Source organism: Cavia porcellus, unplaced genomic scaffold (genome assembly GCF_034190915.1).
Source record: "Cavia porcellus strain 051 isolate PalLab524CR breed Dunkin Hartley unplaced genomic scaffold, mCavPor4.1 scaffold_15, whole genome shotgun sequence".
NCBI classification, from domain to species: domain Eukaryota; kingdom Metazoa; phylum Chordata; class Mammalia; order Rodentia; family Caviidae; genus Cavia; species Cavia porcellus.
This window is the reverse complement of record NW_026947498.1, coordinates 10,905,433-10,920,211: the sequence shown is the minus strand read 5'-3', so window position 1 is coordinate 10,920,211 and position 14,779 is coordinate 10,905,433. Positions and strand designations below refer to the sequence as shown.

Below are 14,779 nucleotides of genomic sequence, written 5' to 3'. Positions count from 1 at the left end.
AGGCCACTTGGGCCACCAGCCTGCCCGCTTGTTACCTTGAAGCTACACAGGCAGGAAATCCAGGACAGCTGAGAACCCTACCTGCGTGAGAAGGACTGTCTCTGCCACCCAGCATGAACATGGCCACTGCCCCACTTCCACTTCCGGCAGACACGTGGTGGCCCTTTGTGCTTTGCAAAGTAGTCTTTCCTGAGTTGGAGTCCTCCTCTGACATGAAGGTTGGCCCGAGAAATGTGCTTTTTCTCTGAAAGTCTTTTGTGTTCACCCTAGCCTACTCCCTTACAACAAAAAGCTTTTAAATGTATTTAACAAAAAAGCTTGTCAATATCTACTGGATTATTCTTCCATGATGTCATGATGTTATAATTATTTAAAAGCATGAATGTGATAAATTGATAATTGTCACATATGAATGTAAAATGTTATTAAGTCGCCCCTCTTTTTTTTTGGTCTTTTTCGCTTTTGTCAGTACCGGGGATCGAACTCACGACTGCCTGCTTGCAAGGCAGGCACTTAAGCTGCTGAGCTAAACCCCCAGTCCCTAAGTTGCCCCTCTTAATGAATAGAGACTTTTTTCCAACCAGTGTCCCTCTTTGAATGAAAATGACCTGCTCCATTGAACAGGTTCAGTCTCTGCTATATGGAAGTTTAATTTTATAGAAGTGTTGGAAAATTTTGCATGAACTTGAAGATAAGAAAGCATATTCTTGCAGGGTCCTTCTCTTGTGAACTCCTACATAATAGCTCCCAAATAAGGTGATGTGAAATTAAAAACTATTTTAATGCTTTATCAGCTGTCAAGTCAATTGGGTTTTCATTCAAGTGTTTTGAGAGCAAAGGATTATGGACCACATGACTAACAATAGGATTTGTTATCCTGTCATTCTTAAATTTCTGTGTTTACCAAAGAGATTGTTCCCCACTTATCAAGGGACTATATTTACCCATGATTCTTTGTCGCTTTGTTCAACCTTAAGTCTGAGGGGGTTGAGTACATTGAAATGTTAATTTCAATGGTTTTTAAACAAATTTAATGTTTTTTGATGCACCATTTTACACGTAATTATTTTAAATGTATTTTCACTGAAACCTTGAGGTTGCAGATTTAGTTCATTCTATTTATGGTGACTGTCCTCCATGTACCCTAATCCCTCTTGGCAGACTAGTGAACCAAATAAGACACATTTTCTGTCAGAAAATGCCTGACCTACTTTTTCAGTTGAAACAAAATGCTAGCATGCTTTCCCCGGGATATTAAAAAAGAAAACCACTGAGAAATAAATTATACATTTTAGAAGATAAATTATTGAAGGCAATAAAGTCGGGCCTTTAAACATGTAGGTCTAATATAATTAACTGACCCATTTTATAATGTAATAAAAGAAAATGAGACTTAATTTGTAACAATTTAATGAAACGTACGTAAATGTTCATGTTATATACTAACTGAAGAGAATGGTAAAAGATATGTTTATTGCTTTCAGGTGCTAAACACTAAAAGTCATTCAAAAACCTATATATTTCTATCATAGTGCTAGAGATGGAACCCAGAGCTGGGGCATTCAAACACCCTACACCCGAGCTACCTTCTAGCCCTACCCTCGGTGAATTTGATAAGCATCAAGATCAAACTGCCTAAAAAAAAAAAAAAAAAAAAAAAAAAAAGATCAAACTGCCTGTGTTCAATGAAAAAGACTAAAAATTGTTACAAATTCATTAGCCCAGAAGCTGACACACTGTGATATTGTTTGTAGAATTATTTAAGAGTATTCAACAACAGGAAGTAAGGGAAATGAATAAAGAAGGGAGCAGCCTACAGGACACAGGAAACTGGGTGAGTCAGTTGGCTAACCCTGGGAGGAAGGCAGGGAGGTGTGGAGAGGCAGCTACACTCATGAGTCACAGCTAGACACCAGTTGTTGACTACCATTGTGGTCCTTCTGTTTTTCACTTGGGACAAACAGATGAAAGGCTGAGTGCATTAAACCTGAGTGAGTCACACTCCTGACTGAGTCAGGTTTTTCATCTTACTTCCAAAACAGAGAAACAAGTTACTTGTCTGTACCAGTGCTTTTTACTTTAGTACTTTTAACTTTTCTAAAACAATTTTCTACATTTGATTTCCATTTACTTAGAGAAATATCCAGATGGCTAAGTTTTTAAAAAAGGAAAGGCAAGTAAAACTCTCTCCAAATCCCATTATCCACAGACCACAACCAGACTCTTCCCCATATTCACAGACATAATGCATCCACATTTCTTTAAGACCAAGCAGTATAGATACTGCTTGCAGCCAAATTCTGTTTATTATAATAAACGTCCTTCCAAAATACTACAGTGCAACTACAGTTCTACATTACAACTTGTCATCTGTTTTACTGCACCTGAATCCCCTAGTCTATCTAACGGTTCTGTTGAGGTCAGCGTTCTGTCCATGCCCTCCTTTCCACATGGCCTCCACACCCAGCCAGTAGTGTGGGATCACAGTCATCATCCCTTTTATAGGCACAGAGAGGGGGCAGCTGCATCACTTTCCTCCGCCCTGATACATGAGAGTGGGGTCCAGGTACCTTTCAGGAAGCTGGAGAAGCCAAGAACCCAAGGCAGGTGAAGGACCAGGACACTGTCCCAAATTGGGCCAGCATGCCACCAGCTGTAAGCCACGTTCACATGGAGTGACCTGCAGTCTCTGTGGCATTCATCCACATCACCCAAACTAATGCCCAGCAGGTTCTGATTCCACCAGTGGAGTCAAAGACAGAAATTCAGTGAGAAGAAAGAAAACCTCGGCAACACCTCAGTAGTGAAACGTCTTATTTTTATTGAGAACATCTCAAGTCCTTTGTCTAGGTGTGACAGCGTCTCATGCTCAGCTCCAGCTGGCCCTAGTGTGAGAGAAAGCTCATGCAGGCTGTAATGTGTGTTATATACATAAATATACATACGGAGAACACTGAGGATTGTATCTTAGCAACAAGTTTCTTGGCTGAATTACATTCATATAGTGTCCAAATTCTAAAATCAAATTAAAAGCATATAACCCAAAGCCTGAAAAAGCAAACAGCTTAGGGGCTTCCTTATTAACATTCCGTAGACTGTGCTTTTAACCACTGTGCTCCCTTTAGGAGGAAGACCTCAGCTCCTTCCACACCATCCCCCCACTGTAAACAAGGAAGGGCAGGGTGCTGCCCACGGGAGATACTTCTTCAGGAAATGAAAGCCCACGCACTCGCACAGCCAAGTCATGGTTACAGCAGACCCCAGTCAGGGGTTTCCCTGCTTCCACTCTCAGCCTCCAGGGAACTCAGGACTGCAGGTTGGACAATGGGGTAGCGCAAAATCCCTCCTTGTACACAGGGAGACTGATTGTCACAGGACATGTTAGGCAACAAGGACACAGGGGAACAACACACACCAGACACAAGTCCTCTACCCTTTCCACAAATACAATTTGGAGGTGATTGAAAGGATATTTAATTTCACACACTTTACAAATGGCAAGTCAGGTAATTTTATTTCTCTTGGGTCAGAACAGAGCATATTGAGCTGCTATTTCTGATGTAAAAAGCCTCAGCAGTACCGCACAGTATTCACCTGCACAGAAGCTGGGGTGCAGTCCAGCTCTCCCTGGTGGCATGCACCTCCCTCAGACCTGTCACCTGGTGGGGATGATGGCTGCCTGCCTCGCTGCAAGGAGAACTTGGCTTGAGAACAAAGTGGTGACTATAATTCCCAAGAAGTCAGACCCTTATAAGCCTTAGGTGTATACATTTAAAAACAATTCCTTTTAATCACAGAACAATTTCCCAAACAGGAAAGGGTGATGGAAGATACGATGCAGAATCAAATCTGTGGCTTTTGGCATCCTTGCTGGAGAAGAGCAGGCAGTCATGGTGACTAGAGATGGCCAATGTCCATCAGGTCACCGGCCATCCCTGGGCCCTGACCCCTGGGAGAACCCCAGATCTACACAGATTGTGCCATCTTCATCCCCTCCCAGTGCTGACCTCCCCACTGAGCAAAGCTGTTCCTGAACCATCCTGCGGAACAGGGTCTTCATGGAAGTAACACCCTGGGGTTCACTGACCTGACAGAACTGACCACCCCGTTGGCAAGATATCCTTAACACTTATGGGTTTTGGTTTTTTTGTTTTGGTTTTTCTTCAAAATGTCAAGTCTCTGGCTGTGTCTGGTTTTCTGTGAAGTCTCTTAGGTGTGGATCTAGGACGTGGGATGCAGCTGAGCAGTGATGTGACAGATGACGTTGGGCATGTCCTGACTGCTCTCGTGCAGGAAGCCTTGCTTCTTCTTACTGCAGCCGAGTTGTCTCTGTGGTCCTGTCTTGGAGGCAGAGGGGGCCAACACTCTGCCCTCTGGTCCCCAGGCCACCTTTATCCCTCTCTCCAGTGCCCAGGCCCTGAACTCGTGGGACATCTGCTTCTGAGATGGGGTCCACTGTGCACCATTGCGCTACAACCCAACAGAAGGAACAGCCAGGCATACTGAGTAGTTTTATTTTTATGTATATGGAACATATTTGGACTTTATACCCAAAATCCACATATTTCTCAAAAACTAAGTCCATCTCCCAATCCCCACTACAAAAAATACAATTTATGGAGCCAGGAATAAAAGATTTTTCTGGAGCATACTCAGGAGGGCAGCAGCACCACCAGGTATCTTCCTATGGTTGTAAAGATAACCCTATCCATTTGATTGAAATGAGACTGCATGGTGGCACATGGGCCCAGGACCCTGCCAGCCAGGGGCCGCCACCCCAGCTGCAGAGAAGGCTGGTGTGTTTGTCCTGGACCTGGATGTGCGCAGACCGGGCCTCTGATCCTGAGGCACAGGGATGCCACCATGGAGGTGGCAGGCCCCTGCAGGCCCAGGGAGAGTGCTGAGAACTCCAGGCTGTTGCCTGGTAGTCTCCAGATATCTGTGTGAAGCTCGGTGCCACAGTCATCAGTGCCTTAGTGGTGGCCATGGTGGTTATGCTAGAGGGTGAGGTCTGTACCTCTGCTCCTGGCCACCAATCTCTCCTCCCAAAATCACTGGAGTGCAGATAGCACTGAGCTGGTGGTGGCACACACACCATTCCTGGCTCCTCTAACCCTGAGTGGAAGCTACAAGGCACCTGCTGCAAGTCCCTAAGCACAGGTCCCGGCGGTCACCCAGGTTCCAACCGCTGGGCCATCCTGGGCACTGGTGTGCTGAGCCACGTTCCAAGGCCCCCTCACAATGCCAGCAGCACCTGAGCTCTACCTTGTGACATCACTGCCTGGACTGCCCCTCGCAGCGTCACACCATCTAGCCAGCCCCAGCCTGCGTGCTTTTTAGTTTTCAAATATGTCTTTGATAAAGCTAAAAACAGTAACTTTAAAACATGCCTCTGCAGCATGCTCCAAGGATGAGAGACTACCAGGCGATTCTGGTTCCATCCTGGGCGTCCCTGGGCCGTAGTCTTTCCCATGTGCAGGTCCCCAGGAGGGGTGGAGAAGTTCAGAGACAAGTCCTGTCAACAACGCCACCAAAGGAATGGCCAGGACAAGGCCTCTGGATGGGTCTAATCTGGAATTGTTTGGAAGTCAAGTAAGTTTCCATGATCTGACCCCACTGGAACATGGGGTCCCTAGTGGGGCTGTGGCAGCAGACACAGCACCACCACGGGGGCCTGGCCTATGCCTCAGGGTCACGTGACAGCATGCCAGTGTTGCCAGGGCATTAAAACCTACTGTGTGACTAATGGTGAAGAACGCAGGTCCAGGCCTGTGCAGGACGAGCGTGCCAATCTCAAGGGCCCCAAGCCCTGCCTCCACCTTCCTACCCTACTCCATGTAGAAACCCTTTTGCAACTAAAATAATGTGGCATAAAGTGACCTGACATAATTACTTATTTTATAAACCACGTTCCTAACTCTGAATAAATTATTTATTCAAGAATTTCACACAAAGTAGTTTCTATTTTCCTAAACTTAAGGAAGCCCTACTCAGTAGAACTCAATGTCTAACGTAAACTGAGGTTGGAAGCAGTCACTGGGTAATGGGCAGGGGAGCGTGGGGCCAGGGACAGCAGGTGGTGGCGCTGGGCCTATCCCCATGCCTACCCGCACACCCAGATTCAGAGTGAGATGCCCTGCACCCCACGTGCCCCTGCGCCTGCCCTGGTCCAGGTGCGGGCCCCGGGGCCCCCACACGCCCGCCCGGTGTGCGCCTGTCCAGTTCAGCTATGAGCCTCAGGGGTCACTGCCAGGAGCCACCAGTGTCAGGGCGCGAGTGAGAACTGGTCCTGCTCTGTGGGCTTCTCCACCCAGGCGCCCAGCCCTGCCTTGATGAAGGCGGTGAACAGGCGGGCCTTGGCGGCCTGGTACTCCCGCGCTGCCAGCTTGGATTCGTGGTACGTGGTGGGCTTAGTGATCCTGCTGCGCTGCAAGTGCGGGGGGACCTGCAAAAGGACAATGGTAAGTGGGGGAGATGTGGCTGCTGGGACAGCAACAGAGGAAACACACCCAGGATGATGCCCGGACATGGTGATTAATACCGCACTGGCTGTGTGTGTGTGTGTGTATGTGCGCGCATGCGGGGGGAGGGGGGACTCCAGAAGAAGGTACTTTCCCATCCACAGGGAGTGGCAACCTGAGGCAGTACTGGTGGCCATCACTGCCAGCAGCAGCTCAGGGCCAGTCAGTGCTGCAGACCTCAGGCCTGGGGTTAGGCTCCTGGGAAACCACAGGTGCCAAACTACCTGAAGCACACAGGTCTCCGCGCAGACCCTGAGGCCACTGCGGCAGCGCACATGGCCATCTTGGCAGGGACAGGACAGCTTCTATTCAAGTCTGCACACCAGCATTCCCTGTTGGCCTCCATTAGCACAGGCCATAAACAGGGGTAAGAATGAGTACGAGCTGATGACACCTCATTTACTCTGAGGTTTTATTTGGAGAAAAGAGGGCCTGCAGCTAAAACCACAGTTTTAAAGCCCTGGATGGAGGGCTCCGCAGAACCCTAGGGACTGTGCTTAGAAGCCTGGGGTGTCTGGTCCTCTCTTTATGGTGTCGCCATCTAAGTGGCAGAGCAGCTTCTTCCTTGCTCAGGCTAGCTCTCGGACATCACTGAGGGACATGCTGAAGGGTTTGTCCTCAGCCAATGGCACTAATGGGAGAAGGTGGCACGGGGAAGTGGGGCCAAGTGGGAGGCAGGGGCCCTAGAAGGGGACACTGAGGCCCGAGCCCTTCCTCTCTCATGTTCACTTCTCATCAAACACAAAGGTGAGCATCTCTGCTCACCATACACCTGGTCATGGGGTTCATTTCACCGCCTCTTGGCAGTGAAGGCTAAGCCCCCACTCAGAGCACTGGGGTGAGGTGGCCATGGGCTGGCATCTCTGAGATGGAACAGAAACAAACCTCCCTTCTCCCAGGTGTTTTATCACAGTGACAGAAAGCTGAGGGACTTGGGAGTTTGCGCTGAGAAGTGGGGGTTGCTGCTGTGACTATACCCACACTATGGTTCAGAAGCCTCTGGCACTGATCTGTAAGGAAATCCAGAGGAGGGTGGGAAGCAGCGGAGAGAAACCTTGAAGTTGGGCTTACTGAATGATTCTGGCCCAGCCTCGGAAGGAGAAGGCCAACAGAAACGCAGACAGCAAAGGGTGTGCTGATGTTTCAGATGGAAATGAGAACAATACTGGGACCTGCACCATGGGTCGCTGGCATCACACTTTGGCAAAGAAGTTGTGGACATCTGCCCATGTTGAGACGCTGTGGGAGGCACATTTACAGGTGACAGACTGGTCCACTGGACAGAGGAATGTTCAATGTAGCACAATGCTCAGGTTGTTGCCTGGCTACTATTGGCTATCTAGATTTGCAGTGAGAATCAGGAGGAAAAAGCAGAGCAGAAAAACTTGAAAAATGTACAGCTTGGGCAGAAAAGGAATTATTTGTTTGAAGGTATAGCTAAGGAGGGTACAGTTGTAGACAGTAACAGCATTATAAAAAGGAACGTGCTGGTCACACCCCTAGAAGAACAGCTACTGAGGATCACAAGTTTGAAGTCAGCCTGGGAAATTCAGTGAGTGAGATGTCTCAAAATAAAATTTTAAAAAGGGCTGGGGATGTAGCTCAGTGGTAGAACACTTACTTAGCATGTACAAGGGCCTAGTTCAAATCCCAATACAAAATAAATACATTTTTAAAAAGCTAACTACTTTGCTGTTGCTCTGAGACAACAGAAAAGATGTCTTCAGGGTGTCTTAGGAAGTGGCAAAACCCTATACATCACAGATGCAAAGATTTGTGTTTGAGAAGATAGCCCCGGAGCACCTGCTCACACCTGGTAACCTAGGGAACTGTTTTCCAGAATTTCATTTCCTGGGACTCATTTCCCCAAGTTCAGTCAGTAAGGCACTCAGAACCTACTGCAGCCATGATCTAAGTGGGCCTGGCTGCTGCTCAAGGTGGTGGCAGACTATGATGTTGCTTGCTTGGTGCAGGTTCTGCAGGCATGCAGAACATGACTTACAGGTTGTGGAGGAGCTCAGAGGAAGGCCTGGGAGGCCAGGCAGTGTGTGATGGTGTCAGATCAAGGCCCCGTGGTAGCCCTGGGCAATGAGTGTGGCTATGAGAGTAAACCTAAAGTTGCAATGGAGACCCCAGGCAAGTGGAGATGCCAAGGGCACAGATGTCTGCTAAGGGAAGCTGCAAGCAACAAGCAGAGCCAGCCCAAGAGAAAAGTTATATGGGCTGCAGCTAGCAAGGCCATAATATCACCACACTTGCCCATCCTGCACCTACAGGAGTTCATGTTTGCCCTGTTTCAGTCTTGCTTCAGTCTTGCTATGGTCTGATCTTTCCTCTCCATGTGCTCATTCTTCATTTCTGAAGTTGCAGTGTTTCCTCTGTACCAGTCCCACGACTGTGTGCTACAAGTACATAACCTTCTTTTTGATTTTCATAGGCACTCACAGCTTAAAGTTTACCTTGAATCTCACAGGAGACTCCAAACTTGGACTTTTAAGCAATGCTAGCACAGTTAAGAGTTTGGGGACTCTTGACTTAATGGGGGCTTACTGTATTCTGCGTGGTGAGATGGACATGATCCTTTGAGGGCCAAGGGAGTACTGTTATAGTTTGGATTTTAAACATCCCCCAAAGGCCCACTTGTTAAAGGTTTAGCACCCAGACATTATGGGAGCTGGAGAAAACTCTGGCAGGTGGAGCCTTGAGGAAGACAGTGAATCACTGGGGGCACCTCCTTGAAGGGATGTTGGGACTTGGCCCCCTTCCCTCCTTGTGCTTCATCACAACCCCCTTCTCTGATGGTGGCCTCGCCACAGGCTCAGAGGCAATGCGTGACTATGGACCAAACCTTAGAAACCATGAGCCCAAAAAAACCTTTCCTTCTTGGAGTTGGTTTTTTTTTTTTTTTTTGTCTTTTTCCTTTTTATCGGTACCGGGGATCGAATTCACGACTGCCTGCTTTCAAGGCAGGTGCTTATGCCGCTGAGCTAAATCCCCAGCCCCTCAGAGTTGGTTTTTTAAAGGTACTCTGTCATAGTGATGCAAAGCTGATGGTCACACTTCCACAGCAGACCCGGGTGGTGGGTCTTGGATTCCGCAGCACAGAAGGAGGAAGCTGCCATCAAAACAGTTTTACATTTGTAAAGCCAGGGTCCCCTGTTTAATCTAAAAACAGTCTTAAGAAACACAGAGATTTTCAAATGACGCTTTAAGGAGGCTGCGTGTGATGACATGGTGATGGAGACCACAGGAGGAACAGGAGGGATGAAGACGGACACGCTGTGGGGAGGTGAGCCGGCATAGCGCCGGGGAGGGCACCTCAGTACCTTGCCGTGCACACGCATCCAGCGACAGTACAATGCGTGCTTACACAGGCGCGACGCGCGGCCCAGCTCATCCTTCCCTGTCGTGGCATTGATGACTTCGATAGTGGAGTCCCCCACTGTCCAGTTGACACTGAAGTTGGGCGCCTTCCCTGGCTGCCGTGCCTCTGCATTGCTGATCCCTGAAATGGAGCAAACATAGAAGGTAACATGAAGCCATGTCCACCCCAGGGAAGGTGTGCCCAGAACAGAGGTAAACGTGGCCACAGTGTGTACTGCAGACTCCATCTCTTAATATGTGTATTTATTTAAAAGCTAACTGACCACCAAAGCAGAAATAATAATGTGGAATTTTTAACATATAAAAACATAAATGTATGACAACAATGCCACAGAGGCGGGGGCGGGGGAGCGGACTTAAAGCACGAATTGTAAGGTTCCTATACTAGAAGTAAAGGATGTAAAATCATGTGAAGGGAGACCACAGTAAGTTCAGGATGGATACTAAACTCTAAAAATTTCTACTAAGTTAGCAAGACAGATTTACAGCTAAAAAGTCAAGAAGGCTTTATTAAAATGGTATCATAAAATACAATCTGAAAGTAAAAAAAAAGGAAACAACATATGGAACAAACAAAATGTGTAGTAAATGATGGATTAAAACCTAACACTATCAATTATCACAATAAATGTAAATGGTTCAAGCCCCTCACAGAAAAGGCAGAGATTTTAATTAATGTGTGTGGAAGGAGGGGTACCTACAAACAACATACTTCTAATAAGAAATAGTTTAAAATAAAAGGACAACACAAAGACATACTGTATTGTCACTAACCAAAATATAGATGAACACAGCACTACATAAAGAAGATTTCAGAAAAAAGAATATTGTAAGAGTGATGATGATAAAGGATATCAACTCATTAAGACAGACTAGCAATCCTAAATCTCAAAAAAAAAAAAAATGAGCTTAGCTGGAATCTCAAACAAAAACAAAAAAAATTAGACAAAGAGTGAATGAAATATCAATTTTAAAAGGATCAGTTAAGATCAAAGTAGAAAGCACTGAAATATGAAACAGAAAAGGAAAAAAAATCAATGAAACCATTCTTAGAAATGATTGACAGAATTCATAAACTTCTAGCTAGACTGACAAGAAGAGGATGAGGGAGGGAGAGAACAAATCACTAATGTAAGGAATAAAAAAAATCACTAAAGATAACATAGATATTCAAAATAAAGGAATATTATGAACATTACTATGCCAATATACTTGATAAATTAGAATGGACAAATTTCCTGAAGCATAAATTACCAAGCTCATTCAATAAAAGTCATAAAAGCCTTAAATTAATCATAGAAATTTAATTTGTATTTAGGTATTTTTTCACAAAGATAACATTAAGCCCAATGACTTCACTGGTGAATTACGCCAAACTTTATTTTTTTGGTACTAGGGATTGAACTCACAACCTTGTGCTTGCCAGGCAGGTGCTTATGCCACCGAGCTAAATCCCTGGCTCACCAAACATTTTCTAAAACATTAACATCAACTCTAAATCAACTTCTCCAGAAAGCCAAATGTGAAGTGTGATTGAGTATTTCTGGCACTCAATCTGAAGTGGTACAGAGAAAATGAGATAAGAAGGAGACAAAGGATGAGGCCTTTAATGCGGGCATGGGAGAGCTTTACCGGGCAGGGGCTACAGAGGTTCTCAAACGAGAACAAAGAAGTGGGACTACTTTTATCAGTTCTGGCTGGGGGAGGAGTTTGGGAGGAGGGCAAGATGACATAGTAACCACTGATTTGAAGGAGTATCTGCCTTCAACAGGAGACAGAAAGATTTACTGGGTGCTGGAGGTGGAGGCTTAGGTGTTTGAAGAGTCTTGGGATTGGAAAGGGCTTAGCACACACACAGAAAGGGAGCTGGAGGTTTATCTCTGGAATGAGAAGGAGAATATAGAAGTTACTCTTGGAGAGAGAAGCTGTTTCTCTGGGCCCAGTACCAAGTTGGGAAAACATAGCTAAACCCCAAGCTAGCAGAACCTATCACAGTGAATCCCGATTCATTTTATGTTGATGACACTAAAAAAAGCACACTCCATCATCCTTACAGAGCATTATATCATAGCAAAAATTCTACCATAATTCCCGCAACTTGGACTCAACACTATGTGAAGAGAATAGTACATACTGACCAATGAAAGGACAGCCCAGGAATGTAGACTGGTTTAGTATTTTTTTTAAAAAATCAGTGCCATCATATTAACGTTTTACAAAATAAACACTACAAAATAAACAAAATAAAGTCCATCTCACAGAAGAAAAAAAAGAATCTGACAAAAATCTAGCATCCATTCTTGACTAAATACAGCGGTACCTCGGCTCATGAACCTGATTCTTTCCACAACTCTGGTTGCAAACTGAACTGGATGAGAGCCAAATCAAATTCAGTGGTTAGGTTCAATGTTCAGCTTCACAGGGAAATTTGATTTGATTTGGTTCTCACCCAATTTGGTTTATGACAGAATCATGGAAAAAATTAAAACGTTTGTGGACCGAGGCACCACAGTACCTTTTGCAGACTAAGGGTAGAAGGAATTCCCTCAAACTGATAAAGGCATTGATGAAAAACCTATAGCTAATAACCACACTTACTGGTAGAAGACTAGATGCTGCTTCCTGAATGCACACACAAGGCCAGGCTTGTACCCCAGCTATCCCCCCAACATGGTCACAGGAGGCCCCACCCAGAGCAGGAGTGAAAGGCAGCTGGACTGTGAAGCAAGACATAGATAATGAACCACATGACCACTGATAAGTAAAACCCAAAGGGATCTACTAAAAAGCTACTAGGACAAGCAGTACTACAGATTAGCAACAAAAAACTGGATATCTAAATAGAAGTATGACATTTAAAGCAGCATGAGTATTAAACACTTTGAGACACATCTGACACAAGCTGTAAAAGATATATATGCTGTAAGCCGAAAACAGTGCAGAGAGAAGGGGAGGAGGCATAAATGATGAGAAACACACCACCCATCATGGGAAGACTGAAAACCGCTGGCGTGTCAGATCTCTCTGAACTGACCTACATTCAGCAGTTCCAGTCAAATTCCAAGTGTGTGCTGTGCAGAAACTGATAAGCAGATTACAAGTGCTCATGGAATCAAAGGGCCAGGGTCTGTGTATCTGGGCCCTGCCCCATGACATCACAGCTGGAGCACAAACTGGACCTCTCATCGCTTCTGTAACTACAGTGGGCATGACAGTTCTGTCAGAATTAAACCATAGGGGTCGACATAAGATAGTACTAAGAGGGCTGAAATGCAAACTAGAGGCTGGGAGGAAACATTTTTAATTCATTTATTTGATACAGGATTTATATTCAGAAAATAAAAAGATAGTTATTAAGACTTAGTAACAAGAAGTTACCTCAATGAAAATGTGCAGAAGTTTTGACACCATTATTGAGGAAGATGTAGGACTGGCAAATTCACACGTGAAAAGCTAGTTGACTTCCCCAGTGAATAGGGGAAAGCAAATTAAGACACAGACTGGCAGCTTCTGCAGAGTTCAGCATGTACCATCTTATGGCTCAGCCCTCCGCTGCCAATGGAGACGTGTGTGGATGCAGCACTGACGAGGAGACACCAATGTGACCTTTTCTCCTCCACAGCTGCTTTGTAACCATCAGGGTCTTTCTTAGTCACTTTTCTCATCCCTGAGACATGATACTGACACCCAAAACTCAAGGAGAGGTTTATTTTTGCCTCGCAGCCCGTAGCTGGCTGCTCCAAGGCCAGGCGGCATGGCAGAGAGGCCTGGTGGAGGACAGCCGCTTACAGCATGGGTTTATGTCCCAGCAGGGACATAAACCTTTTCAGACCATGCCCCTTCCAGCCAGACCCCACCTCCTCACAGGAAGCCAGCTATGAGTTCCAAGATCGTCACCTTCCGGCCTATGAGCCCGCCTATGAGCATGTGAGACTCTCGGGGCACACCGAGATACCAAACATAATAGGACTAGAGTGGAAACAACCTAAATGTCCACAAACAGAAGAACCCACTGGACCTTCCCTGCTGTACTGATTAGCAGCAAGAGGGGTGAGCCAATGACAGGCACATGGGCCAGCTGCAGAATCAGAGGGCTCTTCAGGGCTGTGCCATTTTGAGAACACCCAGTTTCTTTGGATATTTGTTGAGATAAACCCACTTTCCTCTGAAAATATTCTTCTGAGTGTCTCTGGTGGGATACTCCACCCTGAGCTGGAACTGCTCCTTCTCAGGTTAGTGTGGCTGACAGGGTGGGCAGGGTCTCTACTTTGTGGGTAGAGGGGCAAGTGTCCACTTTGGTCGGAAGGTGGGGTGAATCTCTGACCCTAATGGGATTGGCTCTTTCACGTACCAATGACTAATGCTTGTATATATCATCTTCCTTTGTAATTCCATGACTACTCTGTGACAAAACAAAAGACCATTGCTGAACGACACTTAAAATGCTAGGACAGCAACATTGTGCACTAAAGCTAAATGGTCAATTAACTACTAAAATAGTAAGACCCTAAAAGAACAATTTTAAAAAATATTTCAAGCTAAATAAAGTGCCAGCTTTAGCAAAAATGGAGTGAAAGAAGCAAGACGAGAACAGCTAGCCCAAGGCTCCAATGTGAGCCATATGCTTTTTCTGGGGCAGAAAGCCCCGAGTGGTCATGAGTGAGTTCTCCACAAGTCCCTGGGGCCACACACTGGGGCTGACACCGCCAGGCTGCTCATTTTCCTGGGCTGCAAAGCAAGAACTAGGGTAATGAGCTGATCCCAGGGACTGTGCAGAAACCAATAAAAGCAGGAGCGAGTCGGCCGGTAATGAGCGTCGCCTCAGCTGTTGTAAATTAAGTGTGCTGAATCAGAACTTTAAAAGCAAAAACCCA

General features: G+C 45.9%; 1 protein-coding gene across 8 annotated transcripts in view; it reads right to left on the bottom strand.

The window, feature by feature from the left end:
• Positions 1 to 2,801: 2,801 nt before the first annotated feature.
• The window catches only part of Adarb1 (adenosine deaminase RNA specific B1), a 102,854-nt gene continuing 90,876 nt past the window's right edge, over positions 2,802 to 14,779 (bottom strand). For 7 of the 8 annotated variants that reach the window (XM_063224642.1, XM_063224645.1, XM_063224639.1 and 4 more), the window contains 2 exons: positions 9,848 to 10,026; positions 2,802 to 6,445 (listed from right to left, as the gene is read on the bottom strand). In XM_063224642.1, the coding sequence (XP_063080712.1) occupies positions 6,266 to 6,445; positions 9,848 to 10,026 (359 nt within the window). In that variant the 3' untranslated portion in view covers positions 2,802 to 6,265. The remainder of the gene's footprint in view (positions 6,446 to 9,847; positions 10,027 to 14,779) is intronic. The other variant, XM_063224643.1, reaches the window with a different exon arrangement.